This window comes from Lithobates pipiens, unplaced genomic scaffold, assembly GCF_037356315.1.
Source record: "Lithobates pipiens isolate NorthernLeopardFrog02 unplaced genomic scaffold, aLitPip1_a1.2 Scaffold_16, whole genome shotgun sequence".
Classification (NCBI taxonomy): Eukaryota; Metazoa; Chordata; class Amphibia; order Anura; family Ranidae; genus Lithobates; species Lithobates pipiens.
The window spans coordinates 259,943,348-259,964,900 of record NW_027507748.1 but is presented as its reverse complement, the minus strand read 5'-3'; the positions used below and the strand labels follow the sequence as shown (position 1 = coordinate 259,964,900).

General features: G+C 43.2%; 1 protein-coding gene across 4 annotated transcripts in view; it reads left to right on the top strand.

Annotated features, from left to right (window-relative positions):
• The window catches only part of AMPD2 (adenosine monophosphate deaminase 2), a 304,820-nt gene that overhangs the window by 91,696 nt on the left and 191,571 nt on the right, over positions 1-21,553 (top strand). For all 4 annotated transcript variants that reach the window (XM_077481332.1, XM_077481334.1, XM_077481335.1 and 1 more), the window contains exons 2-5: positions 1,209-1,336; positions 14,234-14,364; positions 14,693-14,761; positions 15,206-15,311. In XM_077481332.1, the coding sequence (XP_077337458.1) occupies positions 1,209-1,336; positions 14,234-14,364; positions 14,693-14,761; positions 15,206-15,311 (434 nt within the window). The remainder of the gene's footprint in view (positions 1-1,208; positions 1,337-14,233; positions 14,365-14,692; positions 14,762-15,205; positions 15,312-21,553) is intronic.

Sequence of the window (21,553 nt, the reverse complement as noted above, 5' to 3'; positions counted from 1 at the left end):
AGGAAACAGGTGGAAGAAGGTTCTCTGGTCAGATGAGACCAAAATGTAACTTTTATGCCCAAAAGCAAAACGCTATATGTGGCATAAAACTAACACTGCACATCACCCTGAACACGCCATCCCCACCGTGAAACATGGTGGTGGCAGCATCATGTTGTGGGGATCCTTTTCTTCAGCAGGGACAGGGAAGCTGGTAAGAGTTAATGGGAAGATGGATGGAGCAAAATACAGGACAATCTTAGAATAAAACCTGTTGGAGTCTGTAAAAGACTTGAGACTGGGGCAGAGTTTACCTTCCAGCAGTACAACAACCTTAAACTTACAGCCAGAGCTACAATGGAATGGTTTAGATCAAATCATATTCATGTATTAGAATGGCAGTCCAGACCTAAATACCATTCAGAATCTGTGGCAAGACTTAAAAATTGCTGTATGCAGAGGCTCTCCATCCAATCTGACAGAGCTTGAGCTATTTTGCGAAGAAGAATGGGCAAAAATGTCACTCTCTAGATGTTCAAAGCTGGTAGAGACATCCCCAAAAAGACTTGCAGCTGTAATTGCAGTGAAAAGTGGTTCTACAAAGTATTGACTCAGGGGGGCTGAATACAAATGCACTCCTCACCTATTTATTTGTAAACAATTTTGAAAATCACTTATTTTACTTCCACTTCACAATTATGTAACATATGTCTATCATATAAAATCCCAATAAAATACATTTACGTTTTTGGTTGTAACATGACAAAATGTGGAAAATTTCAAGGGTTATGAGTACATTTTCAAGGCACTGCACGTGTTGGTCTTGCCAGAAATAGATTGTCTTCACTTCCTATGAGCTTCACAAATTATCTTAATTACCCTGCCTCTCATGTATTGAAGAGTTATGGAAATGTTTGTAGTATATAGTTTACTGATCTAGCAGTCGTACCACGAAATGTAGAGATAGGTCCCTTTCAAGCGGGCGGACCTAAACGGACACTTCCTACAGGTCTATGTGAATGTGAAAGTGAAATTCATCTTTAAGCTAAAGTATATTTCTTCGACCCTTCATTTGAAAATTTGGTTTGTTGATATTTTAGAAGTGGGTCCACAAATCATTTTGAATGTTATTTTGATTTCAAGAACATTTGTATGATTTTTATACAATTTTTTAAGCATTGTCCTTAACCTATAATAATATTCAATTACCATCCCTTGTCCCTTTTCAGATTTCCGGGGCTCTCAGTTTCATCCACTGCAATCAGCCAAATCTTTCTCTGGTACCCCTCATAGTCTGAAGCAACTGAACCGAGAACTAAGAACATCAATGGAGGGCAAATATAAGGAAATAGCAGAGGTATACTAAAACTGGAATTGCTATTCTTTTACATTTTCTCTCAATGTCCTGATTATGTGAAACACAAAAATGTGCATGAGTGTGTACTCTTTAAGGGCTTCTTATACCTTTACAATTTTATATCCAGCTTTTTTGGTCTTAACAAAGTACACAAAACTGGGAGGCATTCTAGAAAAAAAAGTGTATATGTTAATAAAGCACGACATTCTTTGACAGAGTATTCAAATGCAGTGGTTCCCAAATGCCAGGCTACAGCCTTCATGTCTGCTCTGACGGTTGTCACCTTCTACCGCTGTCACCTTCTCCCCCCCTTGCAACATTAACACCCATAAACAACTAATGTATGTACTGGAAGTGCAAAGAGAGCCCATATCTTAACCACATTTGCACATGTGTGCAATGGTGGTAGAGATGGGTTTATTTAAAATCTTCTCTTAACCACTTGCCGACCGCCTAACGCCGATGTACGTCGGCAGAATGGCACGGGCAGGCATAAGCACGTACATGTACGTGATTTGCCTCCCGCGGGTCGGGGGCCCGATCGGGCCCCCGCCCGGTGCCTGCGGCGGTCGGTTTTCGTTCGGGAGCGATCCCGGACGAGGGGACGGCCATTCATTCATGGCCACCCCCTCGCGATCGCTCCCGACGAATAGAAATCCCCGGTGACATCACTTCCTCTCCTGTAATGTAAACACAGGAGAGGAAGTGATGTATTCTCTCCTCCGTGTCGGTATTTTTCGTTCCGACACGGAGGAGAGCGGATCAGTGAGTTGCACCAACACATCCCACACACAGTAGAACATGCCAGGCACACTCACACCCCCCCTTTACCCCCCGATCACCCCCCCAATTACCCCTGCCCCCCAGTCACAGTGACACCAATGTCATTTTTTTTTTTTTTTTTTTTTTTTTGCATTGGTGTCATTTGTGACTGTAATAACTGTTAGGGCAGTTAGAGTTAGCCCCCTTTAGTTCTAATGTACCCCCCTAACCCCCCCAATAAAGGTTTAACCCCGTGATCACCCCCCGTCGCCAGTGTCACTAAGGCTGGGTTCACATTGCAGCGGTTTATGAGAACGAATGTGATTCGCACCGCACTGCAGTGCAAATCACATCCGATCTCTGTGCGATTCGAGTTCAGCCATTCGCCGCACCCGCCGCACCCGCCACACCCGCCGCACCCGCCGCAAATTCGCACGGGACCCTTTTTTTGGCCCGCAGCAGAATCGGATCGCATGGGTGTTCACACCATGCGATCCGAGTTTGCAGATCGCACTGCGATATGCGAACTGATCTGGGGGTGTCAGTAACATTTCACTGACACTCCCAGCAGTTCGCATAGGGCAGTGTGAACTGCCGCCGGGAGGCATGCGATGCGGGAACCCGCCGCGGATTCGCGGCGTTTCCGCATCGCTCCAGTGTGAACCCAGCCTAATAAGCGATCATTTTTCTGATCGCCGTATTAGTGTCCCAGGTGACGCTAGTTAGGCAGGTAGGTATTTAGGTTCGCCGCAGCTTTTTATAGCGCCAGGGACCCCCATATACTACCGCATAAAGCCCCCTGATTGCCCCCTAGTTAACCCTTTCACCAGTGATCACCATATAACTGTTACAGGTGACGCTGGTTGGTTAGTTATTTTTTTATAGTTTCAGGGCACCCGCCATTTATTACCTAATAAAGGTTTAACCCCCTGATCACCCGGCGGGTGTCATTTGTGACTAATAACTGTTAGGGCAGTTAGGGTTAGCCCCCTTTAGTTCTAAGGTACCCCCCTAACCCCCCCAATAAAGGTTTAACCCCGTGATCACCCCCCGTCGCCAGTGTCACTAAGGCTGGGTTCAGATTGCAGCGGTTTGAGAACGGATGTGATTCGCACTGCAGTGCAAATCACATCCGATCTCTGTGCGATTCGAGTTCAGCCATTCGCCGCACCCGCCACACCCGCCGCACCCGCCGCAAATTCGCACGGGACCCTTTTTTTGGCCCGCAGCAGAATCGGATCGCATGGGTGTTCACACCATGCGATCCGAGTTTGCAGATCGCACTGCGATATGCGAACTGATCTGGGGGTGTCAGTAACATTTCACTGACACTCCCAGCAGTTCGCATAGGGCAGTGTGAACTGCCGCCGGGAGGCATGCGATGCGGGAACCCGCCGCGCATTCGTGGCGTTCCCGCATCGCTCCAGTGTGAACCCAGCCTAATAAGCGATCGTTTTTCTGATCGCTGTATTAGTGTCACAGGTGACGCTAGTTAGGCAAGTAGGTATTTAGGTTCGCCGCAGCTTTTTATAGCGCCAGGGACCCCCATATACTACCGCATAAAGCCCCCTGATTGCCCCCTAGTTAACCCTTTCACCAGTGATCACCATATAACTGTTACAGGTGACGCTGGTTGGTTAGTTATTTTTTTATAGTTTCAGGGCACCCGCCATTTATTACCTAGTCTCACTAGTGTACCCCTAAATTTAGGGGTGTCTACTTTCCAAAATGGGGTCATTTGGGGGGGGTTTGTGCCATCTTGGCATTTTATGGCCTTCAAAACTGTAACGCCCTTAGAAAGCCTGAAGGCGGTGCTTGGTTTTCGGGGCCCCGTACGCGGCTAGGCTCCCAAAAAGTCCCACATATGTGGTATCCCCGTACTCAGGAGAAGCAGCAGAATTTATTTTGGGGTGTCATTTCACATATGCCCATGGCATGCGTGAGCAATATATCATTTAGTGACAACTTTGTGAAAAAAAAAAAAAAAAAAAAAAAGTTTGTAATTTTCCCGCAACTTGTGGCAAAATATAAAATATTCCATGGACTCAACATGCCTCTCAGCAAATAGCTTGGGGTGTCTACTTTCTAAAATGGGGTCATTTGTGGGGGTTTTGTGCCATCTTGGCATTTTATGGCCTTCAAAACTGTAATAGGTAGTGAGGAGTGAAGTCAAATATTTACGCCCTTAGAAAGCCTGAAGGCGGTGCTTGGTTTTCGGGGCCCCGTACGCGGCTAGGCTCCCAAAAAGTCCCACATATGTGGTATCCCCGTACTCAGGAGAAGCAGCAGAATTTATTTTGGGGTGTCATTTCACATATGCCCATGGCATGTGTGAGCAATATATCATTTAGTGACAACTTTGTGAAAAAAAAAAAAAAAAAAAAAAAGTTTGTAATTTTCCCGCAACTTGTGGCAAAATATAAAATATTCCATGAACTCAACATGCCTCTCAGCAAATAGCTTGGGGTGTCTACTTTCTAAAATGGGGTCATTTGTGGGGGTTTTGTGCCATCTTGGCATTTTATGGCCTTCAAAACTGTAATAGGTAGTGAGAAGTGAACTCAAAAATTTACGCCCTTAGAAAGCCTGAAGGCGGTGCTTGGTTTTCGGGGCCCCGTACGCGGCTAGGCTCCCAAAAAGTCCCACATATGTGGTATCCCCGTACTCAGGAGAAGCAGCAGAATTTATTTTGGGGTGTCATTTCACATACGCCCATAGCATGTGTGAGCAATATATCATTTAGTGACAACTTTGTGTAAAAAAAAAAAAAAAATTTTTTTTTTGTCATTATTCAATCGCTTGAGGCAAAAAAATAAAATATTCAATGGGCTCAACATGCCTCTTATCAATTTCCTTAGGGGGTCTACTTTCCAAAATGGGGTCATTTGGGGGGGTTTTGTACTGCCCTGCCATTTTAGCACCTCAAGAAATGAGATAGGCAGTCGTAAACTAAAAGCTGCGTAAATTCCAGAAAACGTACCTTAGTTTGTAGATGTGACAACTTTTGCGCAAACCAATAAATATACAATTATTGACTTTTTTTTTACCAAAGACATGTGGCTGAATACATTTTGGCCTAAATGTATGACTAAAATTGAGTTTATTGGATTTTTCTAATAACAAAAAGTAGAAAATATCATTTTTTTTCAAAATTTGCGGTCTTTTTACGTTTATATCGCAAAAAATAAAAATCGCAGAGGCAATCAAATACCATCAAAAGAAAGCTCTATTTGTGGGAAGAAAAGGACGCAAATTTTGTTTGGGTACAACATTGCATGACCGCGCAATTACCAGTTAAAGCAGCGCAGTGCCAAAGTGTAAAAAGACCTCTGGTCATTTACCAGCAAAATGGTCCGGTCTGAAAGTGGTTAATGTCCTGTTTTTGTGAAACACAAAAATATCCATTAGTGTGTAATTTTAGGGGCTTCTTATAAGAGGCTACATTCAAGGGTCTTTTGACCCATCCTTTACTAATTTAGGGTAAGTTTTCTTTGGTCCTTAACAAAGTACACAAAGGTACACAAAACAGAAGGCATTCCACAAATAAGTTACATAGTAGTTGTGTAGTAGGCGAGGTTGAAAATAGACACGTCCATCAAGTCCAACCTATGGGTGTGATTTTATGTCAGTATTACATTGCATATCCCTGTATGTTGTGGTCATTCAGGTGCTTATCTAATAGTTTTTTGAAATTATCAATGCTCCCCACTGAAACCACTGCCTGTGGAACAGAATTCCACATACTAACTGCTCTTACAGTAAAGAACCCTCTAGCAGCTTAAGGTTAACCGCTTTTCTTCTAATTTCAATGAATGGCCACGTGTCTTATTAAATTCCCTTATGCAGAAAAGTTTAATCTCTATTGCACCAGTACGGTATTTATACATTGAAATCATATCCCCTCAAGCATCTATTCTTCAGATAGAACAAGTTCAGTGCTTGTAATCTTTCCTCATAACTAAGGTCGTCCAGTCCCTTTATTCATTTTGTTGCCCTTTTCTGGACTCTGTCCAGTTCCAGCCCATCCTTCCTGAGGACTGGTGCCCAGAACTGGACAGCATGCTCCAGGTGCGGCCTGACCAGAGTCTTGTAGAGTGGGAGAATTATTGTTTTATCTCTGGGATTAATACCCTTTTAAATGCATGCCGATATTCTGTTTGCTTTGCTTGCAGAAGCTTGGCATTGCATGCCATTGCTGAGCCTGTCATCTACTAGGACCCCCAGGCCCTTTTCCATCCTAGATTCCCCCATAGGTTCTCTTTCCAGTGAGTTGATTGCATTCATGTTTTTGACACCCAAATGCATTATTTTAAATTTTTCCACAGTAAACTTAATTTGCCATGTAGTTGCCCACCCCATTCATTTGTTCAGATCTTCTTGCAAAGTTTCCACATCCTGCAGAGAAATTATTGCCCTGCTTAGCTTAGTATTGTCTGCAAATACAGAGATTGAACTGTTTACCCCACCCCCCAGGTCGTTTATGAATAAATTAAAGAGAATTGGCTTTTCTCCAATCAGCTGGCACCATTCCAGTCAGTAGACTGTTCATAAAAGTTAGGAACAACAGTCTGGCAATTACTTGACTGAGATTCTTAAGGACCCTCGAGTGCAAGACATCTGGTTCCAGTGACTTATTAATGTTAAGTTTTTCAAGTCTTTTTATAATTCTGTCCTCTGTTAGCCATGAGGGTGCTTCCTGTGGCATGTGATGAGGATAAATATTGCAGTTTTGGTTGCTGAAGCCCCCCGATTCACTTGTGAAAACCGAAGAGAAGAATAAATGCAATACCTTCGCCATTTCTCCATCCTTAGTAACCAGATTACCTTCATAATTCTTTATGGGATCAACATGATCTGACCTCCCTTTCTTAGCATTTATGTACTTAAAGCAGCGTTCACACAAAAATGACACACAACTCCCCTTTTCGGGAACTCTCCCCCCCTCCGGTGTCACATTTGGCACCTTTCAGGGGGGAGGGGGGTGCAGATACCTGTATAATACAAATATTTGCATCCACTTCCAGGCATAGACTCCGTGGGAGTCTTTGCCTCTTCCCGTCTCCCCCCGCTGTCTGCTGGGAAACACACGGTCCCAGAGGCAGCAGGGATCATCCAGATTGCATAGCGCAACTCGTGCATGCGCAGTAAGGAACCGGGAAGTGAAGCTGCAAGTCTTCAGTTCCTGATTTCCTTACCGAAGATGGCGGCAGCAGCACCTGAGAGCCGAGCGACAGATCGGCTTCGGGTGCCGACATCGCGGGAGACCTGGACAGGTAAGTGTCCATATTTTAAGTCAGCAGCTGCAGTATTTGTAGCTGCTGACTTTAAAAAAAAAATTAGACGGACCTCCGCTTTAAAGAATTTGTTGGGATTTTTCTTACTCTCCTCCGCTATGTGCCTTTCATGTTCTATCTTAGCCGCCCTGATTGCACCCTTTCATTCCTTGTTGCATTCTTTGTAAAGTTGCAATGCTGATGATGATCCCTCAGCCTTGTATTTTTTGAAGGCCTTCTCCTTTGCTTTCTATATGCATTTTTATGTTGGAGTTAAGCCACCCAGGACGCACTTATTTAATATGCTCTTAAAGCATACCCATTTTCCTCCATGTTCTTTGTTCCTAAGATTTTATCCCAATTTGTATCTTCTAACAAGGCTCGTAGCTTCGGGAAGTTGGCTCTTTTGAAATGCAGTGTCTTTGTATTCCCCTTTGTTTCCTATTAGTGTGATTTATACTAAAACAAATTGACCTGTGATCGCTGCTTCTTAAATTGCCCCGTATTTCCACATCCGTGATCAGGTCTATATTGCCACCTGCCACCCAGTCTATGTCTGAATAATTAAAATCCCCTATTATGATGACTCTTCCCATCCTTGCCGCTAATCCAAGTTGTAATAGGAGGTCCGCCTGCTCCCCCTGGTTAGGCGGCCTATAGCATACTTCCAGTATTACTTTCCCCTTAGTTTCATCCATTTGCAGCTCACCCATAAGGATTCCACCTCCTCCCTTGCTCCCTTAGTGATGTCATCTCTCACATTCACTTGTACATCATTTTTGATATACAGTCATTCCCCTTCCCCTTTCTTACCCTCTCTATCCCTGCGATATAGGGAATACCCTTGAATGGTTGCCAGCCAATCTTGAGAGCTGTTGAACAAAGTCTCTGCAATTCCTTTATAATTAGATCCTCCTCGTACAACAGTAGCTCCAATTTTCACATCCCAGACTCCTGACATTGGTGAACATGCCACGTAGTTTAGGCCGGTCGCATACTGTCTCCTTACTGGGTGTTCTGAGGTTGCAAATAGGACTTGCTACTATACTTACCTCGGGTTTAGGTGCTTTAGTGAATCTACCACTAATGCCCCCAATACTACCCTCTGGAATATGTTCCGCAGTGACTATCTCTACCTCTGAACCCCCCCCCCCCCCCTGCTGCCTAGTTTAAAAGCCTCTAACTTTTCAGCCATCTTCACTCCCAGCAGATGTGCACCCTCCTAATTTAGGTGCAGTCCGTCCCTTCTATAGAACTGGTGGAACCCAAACCCCTCCTTACTACATCAGCTCCTTAGCCAATTGTTTACTTTCCTAATCTCCCCCTGCCTATCTGGTGTGGCTCGAAGTACCGGTAGTTACATAGTTACATAGTGGGTGAGGTTGAAAAAAGACACACGACCCCACCCTCACTAGAGGAGTTATTCCCCTGGCAACTAGGGCAGTGCTGGTCCCTGACTGGTTTCACCAATGTCACTCAATGGGGTGTACTTATTGGGATGTTTCAAGATGTATACTGAGTCACAATACAATACACAAGTACTCAACAATACAATACAGGCATACCCCACTTTTAAGTACACAATGGGGTTTATTTACTAAAGCTGGAAAGTGAAAAATCAGGCTCACTTGTGCATAGAAACCAATGAGCTTCTAACCAGCTTGTTCAATTAAGCTTTTGTAATAAAACCTGGAAGCTCATTTGTTTCTATGCAAAAGTGAGCCTGATTTTGCACTTTCCAGCTTTAGTAAATAAACCCCATTGTGTACTTAAAAGTGGGGTATGCCTGTAAAGAGGTACTCATTAATACAATGCACAGGTACGTAACAAGGCAATACACAGGTACCTAACAAGACAATACACAGGTACCAAACAATACAGCCCATGTGCACTCACAGCCCTGGTGCACTCAGGTACTGTTTAACACTCAGGTACTCACAACACTCAGATACTCATAACACTCAGGTACTCAAGTGTATCGGTAATAAAGTACTCCATCCTTTGACATTTAGTATTCTAGTGCAGTGGTTCCCAACTGCAAGGCCACAGCCTTCCTGTCTACTCTGACAGCTACTGCTGTCATCCCCCTCTCCCAACAGTAACACCCAGGATAAACAACTACCTTAAAGCGGGAGTCCGCCGGGAGTTCCGCCGTTTTTTTTTTTTTAAAAGCCAGCAGCTACAAATACTGCAGCTGCTGACTTTTAAAATAAGGACACTTACCCGCCCAGCGCGCCCGCAATGTCGGCACCCGAAGCCGATCTCTCGATCGTCTCTCGGGTGCTGCCGCCGCCATCTTGGGTATGGGAATCAGGAGGTGGAGCCTTTCGGCTTCATTTCCCGGTTCCCTACTGCGCATGCGCGAGTCGCGCTGCGCAATAAGGATGGTCCCGCTGCCTCTGGGATCCGTGTGTTTCCCAGCAGGCAGCGGGGGACTTTCGGAAAGGGGCGTAATCTACGCCCCTTTCCGCAGATAGCTATGCCGGAAATGGGTGCAGATACCTGTACTGTACAGGTACCTGCACCCCCCTCCCCCCTGAAAGGTGCCAATTGTGGCGTCGGAGGGGGGGAGGATTCCAATGAGCGGAAGGTGCACTTTAGGGTGGACCTCCGCTTTAACCACATTTGTGCATGGAGCTGTGATGACAGCAGAGATTGAAGAGTGGGAAAAATTGATGAAAGGTGGTACATTTACCCGAAGCCTACAGTAAGTAGTAACTAGTCTTCACCAGAGCTCCTGATGGTGGAGAAGGGGTTTCGCTGCTCAATAATATCAGAGTGGCAACTCTCTGTATTGCCCCAGCAGGAAAAGTGCAAGCGGGAGTCAGGGAACGGATAAAGCAGAAAGGGACCAAGCAGAAGTGTAGTCAATGAATAAGCCAAAAGATCAGTGATGAGTAGTAGCTGGATGGAATTAGGTAAATGTGTAGTCGATCAACAAGCTAAGGGTCAATAACGAGTGGTAGCAAAGATATATAGTACCTGTTAAAGAAATGCCATACTCATTTTAAAGGATAGGATCACCTTTTGTAACATGTTAGATGTCACACCCGTATATAGGGTGTAACATGTTACAATGCTCCAGTCCCCGCACCCTCCTCCCAATCCCCCACTGTGACAGAGGATGGGAAATCTTCTCCCTGCACCCGCTGTCTCAATTTTAAAATAGCACAGCTGTTCGGGGCTCTACACACACACACACAGCCGTGTCATTCACACAGATCTATGAATGCGGCAGAGGGTTTGTAGTTCTCAAAGAACTGCGGGGAAGCTGATGGGCACTCTTGTAGTTCATTGATTCTTCCTGCAATTCAGTAACTGTCTGACTGTACGGGTGGCATGACACTCAGCTATACTGAGTGTCTGCAGGAGCCTGACTGTACCCGTGATCCACTGCACCCACAATTGCACATTTTTTACCTTCAAAATCGTGCATTTATTTTTTTATTTTACAAAAGGTGAACTTATTCTTTAAAAGCTACTTCCAAGCTGTCTTATTAGAAAGCCCAGAATGCTTTGCAAGCAAAGTGTCATGAAAACCCCCTATATTATATGTTCCTGACAAAAATTAGGACTTCATTAAAAAAAAATGTAAAAGTTACATAACAGATCAGTATAAAACATTTTTAACATTTAAAAAGCAAAAGTTAAATGAAAGGAACAAAAAATGATTGTTACTTTCTGATCCTCTTTTCTTTCAGTCACACAGAGTATGGATCCTTTCAGGTGGTTGACAGGTCCGTCAACACTCACTGTGCTGAGACGAACCTGCTCTCCTCTATGGGGGAGATCGTCCGTTTTCATCTGATCAGCCAGACAGATGGAAAATAGGGTTTTCATCCGTCTGGATTTCACGGACAGGATCGGATCAGATAGCAGCGGGTGTCAGCGGACATCTCACCACTGACATCCGCTGCCCTGTAAAGGTGACTGGAGCGCCCGATCAGGTCCGCCTGAACAACTGACAGGCGGACCTGATCGGAAAGCTTGTGTGAAAGAGTCCTACCTTCTTGTATTTTGTGACTGTAAAGTGAACAACTCTCCACTAATTTTTCTCTGTGGATCACATATATTTATGTAATATCAATACATATATTTACAGTATACAAAGTTATCATATTGCTTCTTCTCAACAATGAACAAATGAAACCTAAATGAATCCTTTTTAATCTAGATGAAATCCTACATGTAGCTTATTGTTTTGCTATCCTTCTCTGCACCCTTTCAACTACAACATCACAGCTTTTGTGAACCGGTACCTAAAATTTCATTTTTGTTTCCTGCATTCATATAGTGAACACATACAAATTCTTTTTATACCAATCATATTAGTCTCTATTTTTACAATTGAATGTTTCTACTACACTCATGCATACTCTATTGGTAGTTTAGGCAGAAGCCAATCATTTAATGACATCTTTTTGATGTTATCACCCTTGGGAAGGAAATGAAAACAGGAACTTGCCACTATAACAGCATGGGACATATTTATAGAGCAGTGAATCTGAAATTTGGCAAACGTTCTCTGCAGGAAATTTTTCCAAGTTCATGCGTTTTAAATGACATTTACTTTTTTCATAAAAAGACCCCAGTGTGTCAGGCAGTTGAGACCAAAGTTAACTTGCTGTCCATGTAACTCATATATGCGGTGGCCTAGAGGGTGGGCTTTAAGTCTTTCTGTGCTGAGATCGTGTTTACTGAACGCTGCACAGTGAGATCACAGGCTATACTAATGGCTGAGTGTGGTCCTGCCGGACCAGCTTCAATCATATAATGACTGACGGCCAGTTACAACGTTCAGCACATTTTCGGCTGATCCTGCATGCTTCTGGGCATTCAGGGGGACTGTTAAAGGGACTTTGGGGCTGAGAATAGGTTAAGCACAGTAAAACTTTCTTAACCACTGGCCGACAGGGCCATAGACAAATGACATCCTGGTTGGAAAGTGGAATATCCGGGTTATGACTGCAGCAATATGCCATAACCCCGGCATTATTTTTTTTTTCAGCTAGCGTTGCTCTACAAGATTAAAGTGGTCCGAGTGGTGAATTTGCCCCTTCCTGGTGGTTCCCGGGCTTACCTGAGCGATCGGTCAAACCCGGGACCTATCCAGTGCCGCAAGTGGATTGGCATAGCGATGAGTGAAGGTAAGATGGCCTCCGTTCATTTATATGGCCTTTGAGGACTGGAGCAATGTCATGACATCATGACCAGTTCCTCCCACGTGTAAACAAGGCTTTTTTTTTTAAAGCAAAAGATTAAAACATTTTTTTGATCTTTTGCTTCTATAGATAGAGGAGAGATTTGGGTTCTTATAGACCCCAGATCATTCCATTAAGAGGATCTTTCATGCTGTATTGCTATCGCAAGGGATGTTTACCTTTTTTGCGATAGCAATAAAAGTGATTAAAAAAAAAGAAAAAAGGACAGTGTACAAATTTAAAAATTGGAATAAAATAAATTAAAAAATAAAAATGTAAAGTGCCCTTGTGCTCGCGCGCAGTGGTGAACACATATGTAGGTCTTGCACACATATGTAAACGGTGTCCAAACCACACATTTTCAAGTACCGTAGTTTGGCACCACTCCACAACCATGCACATTTTTAAAGCATGACATGTTGGGTATCTATTTACTGGGTTTAAGATCATCTTTCATATTTTACAGAAAAAATGGGTTATATATTTTGTATTTTTTTTTTTAATTCATTAAAGTGTATTTAAAAAAAAAAAAAATTGTGTTTGAAAAATCTCTGCTTAAATGGCGTGTTACATAAAAAATCGCAACAACCGCTATTTTCTTTTCTTGAGCCTCTGCTAATATATATATAATGTTTGGGGGTGTTAAGTCATTTTCAAGCAAAAAAATACAGAATTTTACTGTATGTGAGAGAAGTGTCAGAATTGGCCCAGTAGGCAACTGGTTAAAACAGAACGTATCAGCCCGTCTTACTTCAATTTACTATATAGAAGCCATGGTTTCCAAACACTACACTGATGATGGCCAACTAGCCAGAAATAGCTGTATGCAATTTGGAATAAATGACTCTATAATATTAGGCTGTATCCACGCTATAAACCGGCAGTGTTCTGACGCACAGGTGGCCCAGGTGCAAATAAGGAATGATTTGCATGTACTGTCAATTATCATAATATAAGGTTTCAACCCTTTATTTTGAAGTTGTGATTAAAGTAAGACATGATAAAAGCCTTCTGTATGCAGCAGCCCCCTCGGCCCCCCTAATTCTTACCTGAGCCCCATCTCTATCCAGTGATCTCCACGAGTGTCTTCACAGCAGTGGCTGAGACACAGTAGCAGTGCCGTTGGCCACCGCTTCTGTCAATAAAAGTCAGTCAGCCAATCAGTAGAGAGAGGGGTGGAGCTGGGCCACAGCTCCATGTCTGAATAGACACAGGGAGCTGTGACTCGGCTTGGGTGCCCCCATAGAAAGCTGCTTGCTGTGGGGGCACTCAACAGGAGGGAGGAACCAGGAGTGCAGAAGAGGTACCTGAGAAGAGGAGGATCTGGGCTGCTCTGTGCAAATACACTGCACAGAGCAGGTAAGTATGACAAGTAAACTGTTCTTTGAACATATGTATCATGCACAGTATTAGCACTTTATTATTATTTATTTAGGTTTGTTTGCACTGTGGTATTTATATATTTTTTTTCAAATTTGTGACCTTATCATGAACAGCAGCGTCAAGTCTAACACCAATTATTATATGTAGCGTGGGTGAGTGACTGTTTAATAGGCAAGTATAACATGGTTGTTATTTTTATAGAAAGAAAAAGCAAGAGGCTGTGTAAATTGTCAGCACTGTATAAATACCTGAAAGAAATAATTTTTTCTTTTTTTAAGGAACTTTTCAATCGCTCCCTTGCTGACAGTGAAATGCGTTCTGCTCCATATGAATTTCCAGAGGAGAGCCCTATTGAGAAACTCGAGGAAAGAAGGCAGCGGCTAGAACGTCAAATAAGCCAGGATATCAAGTAAGGACACATAAAATACTACAATGATTAGCTAGTTGTTCATAGAGAAAGAACCAAATACAGATATAACTTACAGTATAAGTTAGTAGAAAAAAATTGTAAGTGTTTTTGTAATGTACTTTATATAGAAACAAAGCATTAGGGAAGAAGTAAATGCAACGTGAGTAGGGGAACTAATAAACTGCAAGACATTTAGGAAGTGATATAGAAAGCGTATGGTTGATGGTGATAAAGAACTGCACAAATAAATTCATTAACTGATTTTTTTATGTTCTTTTTGTCCTCTCCTGTTCTTTTCTTTTTTTTTTCCACCTGCTTTTTTCCATAGACTTGAGCCTGATATTTTACTTAGAGCAAAACAGGACTTTCTGAAAATCGACAGCAGCTCAGACTTACAGTGAGTGACTCCTGTCAATCTCTGACTAAACATTTACCTATTTAACACACGGTTTGGTGTTCCTCTAAGTTTGGGGCAATTCACACCTATGTGTTTTAGTGCTGGTAACCCATGTGCAGATATTTTACTTTTTTTCCAATGGTACCGTACTTATTTACATATAAGCAGCCTTATGTGTGTTACGCACACTGACCAATGAAGTCAATGTCTGTGTTTTTTTCTATCAATGCAAATTATAATGGCAACAAATATCTATGCATTGTGACATGCATCAAACGCGCACCTAAAAAAATGCAACACAAAAACATAAGTGTGAATCCAGCCTTATCCTTTATCTTTGCCCATCATTACAATTTTATTTCTTTCAAGTTTTCATTTCTCTTTTTATTTGTTTCCATCTCTTACTGTCCTTTCTTTCTTTTTCCTCTCATTTTGCTTTCTCAGGTCTTATAAAGAGGAAGATGAAGATTATGTTGATTATTTCTCAAAGGAATTTCCTATTGAACGCGAATATTTAAGAGTGTCCATTGCTGGTGATGAGAAATGTGGAGTAAGTATGAAATGTAGAGAAAATTAAATATTTTTGCTTTTCTTAGCTATATAATGTTATAGTAGGCCTATATCATGTCTATACAGTATATTCCTGGAGTTATTGGAATGTAATGATTAGGCCTGGAGTAGAATTAATGGGGAATCTAGCAGTTTTTAAAGGCTAAGTTCACCTTTAGAACATGTTACACTGGTATTTAGGGTGCATCATGTAACATGTTCCTCCAGGCTCCTTTACTTCTCATGACAGTGGGCAGGGGTTCTCCCTCTCAAACGCTGTCACATTTACAATCGATGCGACTGTGTGAGGTTCTGCCCACACAGCCGCATCATTAATTTACAGAGATCTGCATGGCTCCATTCAGACTTGTGCGACTTGTCATTCAATTTTGGACATCAAAGTTGCATGAAAAGTCGTTCCCTATGTTTTCCAATGATACCTATTCATATATGGGTGACTTAAAGTTGCAACAACTTCAAAGTCGGTTATGCACAACTTTGGTCCAATTTTCATGCAACTTAAGTGCCATAGACTGCAATGTTAACCCTCGGAAGTTGCATGAAAGTCGTACCTGAATGTTATACAATGCAACTTGTGTGCAACAGTTGTCCAATATCACTGGTCAAAGCTAAAGTTGTATCCAAGTTGTACCCATCCAAAGTTGAACAAAATGTTGCCTTAGGCCCCTTTCACACTTGTGCGACTTGTCCTGTGACTTGGGACTGCAAAGTCGCATGACAAGTCGTTCCCCATGTTTTACAATGAGTACCATTCATATCTGTGCGACTTCAAGTCTCAGCAACTTCAAAGTAGTCCCTGTACTACTTTGGTCTGAATTTAAATCGATTTGAGGTCCATAGACCTCATGTTTATACAGGCATTGCTTAAAGTCGCATCAAAATCAAAGCAAAATCATGCAACTTTCAGGTCTCACAAGTGTGAAAAGGGCCTTAGGGCCCTTTCACACGGGCTTTCCGATCAGGTCCGCCTGCCATTTTTTCAGGCGAACATGATCGGATGCTCATTTCACTCCTAGGGGTCAGCAAATGTCAGCGGTGACACCCGCTGCTGTCCGATCCAATCCTGTCCATCAAATCCAGATGAATGGTGGTCCTATTTTCCATCTATCTGACGGATCAGAACGGATGGGATCGGATGAAAACAGACAGGCGGTCTGTTTTTATACAATCTCCCCATAGAGGAGAGCAGGACTCTGACAGGTCCGTCTCTGCACAGTGAGCGTAGATGGACTTGTCATCTGCCTGCTCAGCCGGGTTCAGCAGATCGATCCTCGCCGAGCAAGCAGAATCTGTCAAATGGACAAGTCCATGTAAAAATGACCCTAAGGCTCTGTTTCCACTACTGCGAGTTGTTGTGTGACTTGACACATGCCAAGTCAAAACCCATGTATTTCAATGGTTCCCGTTCTAATTGGCGCGACTCAAGTTGCAGCAACTCCAAAAAAGTTTTTGCACTACTTTGTTCTGACTTCAGTGCGGCTTGTTCTCACATGGTTCTCACCGGTCGCATGACATTGCATCAAAAATCGCATTTTACATCGCGTGACTTTGGGGTCGCAATAGTGGAAACCTAGCCTTAATGCATAACCTACAAGTCTCATTTTCCACTGCTGCAGACAGATTGCAGTTTTCAATGGATTACAGGTGGACTGATCAGTAAGCTCGTAGTCCATTCATTCTTCTTCCAGCCTTTGCAGAAGTAGACAGAAAGCTAGAGGGAAAGTGTGCTTGAGCCTGTAAGAAAATGTAATAGATGCTAAATTGATGCAAAAATTATTTTCTGCAAAAATATGCGCATTTATTATTTTTTTTATCAAAAGTGAATTTAGCCTTTAATACTTGAGGTGGATTATTTTTAAAACATACCTGTCTTCTGGGTACGACAAAATTATTTCAGTAAAACCCCTTTCGTACTCACGGGCGAGTTAGCAGTAAAGCGCCACTAGTTTTAGCGGCGCTTTACCGTAGTTTTAGCTGAACTTTTTGTCAGCTAGCGGGATGCTTTTGACCCCCACTAGCGGCAACAGAAAGGATTAAATGTGCCCGAAAAGCACCAATGTCGAAGCGATTTGCAGGTGCTTCGGCAGCGTTGCCCTTTCATTTCAATGGGCAGGGGCGATGAAGGATTGGTTTATACACCGCTCCAAAGATGCTACTTGCAGGACTTTTTCTCATGTCCTGCAAGTGCACCACTCCAGTGTGAAATCATTCGGGCTTTCACACTGGGGCTGCAGGGAAGGCATTTTTCAGGCTCTTTACGGGTGCTATTTTTAGCCCTTTAACGCCTGAAAAACGCCTCCAGTGTGAAAGGGGTCTTATGGACGTGAAATTAAACACTCATAAACACTGCTTAATGTAGCAGGTATTGTAGAGTGGTAGTTTTTACAAGGATGAACCAGTCCACCTTAGAGTGGTATTAAACCCAAAACCAAAAATGTAATATATTGCAGCTTACCAATCATTAGGTGTGGTGTCTGCATTCGTTTTCCTTTTATAGACTCTGTTCCCTCTGTTTTCCCTTGGTGATCTGACTAGTAACATACCTCCCTTATTAAAGTTCCCCTCCTCTGGGTGAAGAAGTACAGGGGCACCTTTGGACAGCAGCATTGTCAGTCTTGGGAGAAGGGAGTATTATACGTACTAAAAGATTTAGATACACTAGCAAATTGAAGCCAAACTCCAGCTAATAACACTTTATAAGCAATTACAGCAAACAGTTTTTTTCTTTCTTTTTGGGATCAAGGTTTTACATAAATAAAAGCTGATCATTGTAAGCACCCCTGGAATAGGTAATTGTTTGTCTCATCCCTGTAAATGATACATCTGCAAGAGATCTTGTTTTTTTTTTAAAAAAACAGACTTACTATCCAGATCACTATGTGAAAACAAAATAAAGAAAGCCGAAAAAAAAAAAGAAAACAAATGCAGCCACCAGATCTAAGAATTGGTAAGCTGCAATATAATAAATGTTTTCTTTGGGGTTTAATACCACTTTAAAGTGATACTAAACACACACTGTTTAATGTACATTACCCCTCCTCTTTCTGTATATGGATTATGACACTATAATTATTATTATTATTTTTTTAAATAAATCTTTTTATTGGTGTTAAAGACACAGACAAATGAACAACACATAGCACAGTAAAAGGCATAATAGTGACTCAAATGGGTAATATATGGGTATACCAGTACAGCTCGATATTACATTCAATCATTAGTCACCATTGCTCTAGGTGGGGTGTGGATCCCGCACATGGAGGTTGGGGAGATGGCATAGACGCCAGACTCATGCTCCCGCATCTACGCGAATAGAACAGATAATATATAGTGATTCCCGCTCACAACTATGGACCATCATGAAGGAGGGGAAGTTATTTAGGAGTTTAGATTAGAAAGGTGCTGTCACTTATTCAGATTATGTTACACCCATCTAAGCCGGGGATGGGTCCTCTAACCATTTTGACCAAACTGTCTGGTATTTCTGGGGACAGCCTCTGTGGGAATACGTATCCTTGTACAGGGGTAGGTTCTCTTTCACCAGCTTCTTCCAATAAGCGATTGCAGGTGGAGCTGACTTTTTCCAATGGAGTGCAATACTTTTTCTGGCATAAAACAATAGAAGGCTCACCATGGTGCCTACCGCAACAGTAGGAATCAGATGTTCAACAAGGCCCAACAGACAGATAGATATAGAAAGCTGCAAGAGGACAGCGCTAATTTGACAGATACATGACATCACTTCCTCCCAAAACACAATAATATCTGGACAAGTCCAGAATATATATATGAAGTCCCCCGGGTCCCTCTACATCTCCAGCATTCTGAGGAGAGGCTGAAGTCCATTTTATGTAGCCTAGAGGGGGTGAAATAGGCGCGATGGACCAGCTTAAATTGTATCAGACGGTCTCTGATGGAGACCAAGGACCGGAATGGAAGATCCCAGATTTCATCCTAGTCATCCTGGTCCAGTTCAAGGACGTCTTGGAGCCAACGTGCCCTGAGTTTCTCCAAATCGGGAAGCGAGACCCGGAGGAGGTGTGAATGTATCCAAGAGGTTGGTTTAATTGTGCAGTCCAACCGCAGGACCTCTTTAAGAGAAGCTTGTATGAGCTGGGGGTTAGTGTGGGAGAATTGGCAGCTGAAGGCATGGGAGAGTTGTGCGTATCTAAAAATATATGATTCTGGGATATTGGACTTAGAGCGTAACATGGACAATGGAATCAATGAAGTATTATGAACTATCTGGGAAAGTAATTTTATATTGAATTTAGTGCAGGCATGGGGTTCAGGGATCATATAAATCTGGGCTAGATTGGGATTACACCAAAGTGGGGCATTTGGTGAATGTGCCTCTGTGGGATAAGGTTCAAGTCTGAGGCCAGCTCTCCATGCCCGCAAGGTAGTGATCATAGAAGGGGTTAATGCCTATGGGGCACGTGGGCCTTGGAAGAGTAAAAACTTAAGAGCCTCTAGGGACCACACCACGGCCGCCTCCAGTAGCACCGCTGAATTGGTGGTATCGGGGTCCAGCCACCACTCCACAGTGACCAATTGGGTGGCCAGAAAGTATTTATGGAAATCTGGGAATGCTTATCCACCTTGGGAGGCAGGACGCATCAGTGTGGTCCACTTGTATCTTGAAGACTGAGGGCCCCAGACAAAGGTGGAGAAAAGTTTGTTGAGTTGGGAAAAAAAAGATTGTGGAATCCACTGTGGGGAGTTTTTAAAGAGATACGCAAATTTGGGCAATATTTTCATTTTAATTAGGTTGATACGGCCTAGCAATGATAGCGGTAGGGACTCCCACACCTTCAGCCTCCTTTGGGTCTCCAGGAGCACCTGGGACAGATTCAGTGATATGTAGTCAGTGGAACTTCTAGATATTTCAACTCTGAGGTAGCAGAACTGTTCCACCCATATGAGTGGAAAATCCGGTAAGGCCCCCACACGGGCAGCCGGATCAATGGGAAATAAGAGAGATTCAGGCCAGTTCACCTTCAACCCGGTAACAGGGGGGAACGCGTTTAGCACCTGTAGGGCCCCCTCTAATGATGGTCCTGCGTCGTTAAGGAAGAGGAGGAGGTCATCCGCATACAGAGCCACCCTCTCCTCCAGCCAGCCGATTCGAAGCCCTTTAATAAATGATGAAGTGCGTAAAGCTTCCGCCACTGGTTCGATGGCTATGGCAAACAAGGCCGGGGAGAGAGGGCAGCCCTGCCGGGTACCTCTGGATAAGGGGAAGGGGTGGGAAAGGCCCCCCCCCCAGCTTAATGGCCAAGGTGGGTGTTTTATATATTGTTTGTAGCCATCCGATAAACACAAGAGGGAACCCCATCCTGCGAAGGACCTCCCATAGAAATTGCCATTCCACAGTATCGAAGGCCTTTTCTATATCCAATGATGCCACCACCCTGGAGCCTTTGTTAAGGTCCTGGGCGTGAATGTTAGTGTGTAATCTTCGTAGATTAATGTCGGTGGATCTGGTGAACCCAGTCTGGTCGGTCTCGATAACGTTGGGCAATAGGGGTTGAAGTCTTATAGTGATCAGTTTGATGAGAATCTTAAAATCTAAATTTAGGAGGGCAATCGGCCTGTAGGAGGCACATGAGGTGGGATCTTTGGGTGGTTTGTGGATCAACACTACATGCGCATGGTACATGGAGGGCGGTAGCTCTCCTGATTTTAAGCAATGTGAATATAGGGAGGCCAAGACTGGCGCCAGATGGCTCCCGTGGGTCTTATAGAATTCCACTTTAACTATTTTAATAACAAATACAAAAGAGGCACATGACCCAGCCTGTCTGGAAGTGGCAGGAGGAGCTTCTAGTCCTCTTCAAAAAAAAAGAAAAAAACAGCCTTTGTAATACAGAGTAAAAATAAATAATATCAATAAACTGTTATAAACTGTCATACAAATACATATTTGAAGTTGGCTCTTTATTACTTTTTTGGCAACAACATGGTTTGGGCAGATTTCTGCCAGTCACAGGCTGTATCACCCCCCTCAAGCCACTGTCTTAGAACAGGGGTCTCCAAACTTTTTCAGCAAAGGGCCAGTTTATTGCCCCTCAGATTTTAGGGGAGCCAGAATGTGGCCAGATTGAGTGGACATTTTCCTGGCATCAGTTGGAGTAAACATTGCCACATTTGGTATTAGGGGGAAGTATAGTGCCCCGTCATTGTTATCATTATGAGGAATAGTGTCCCATTGTTGATGTC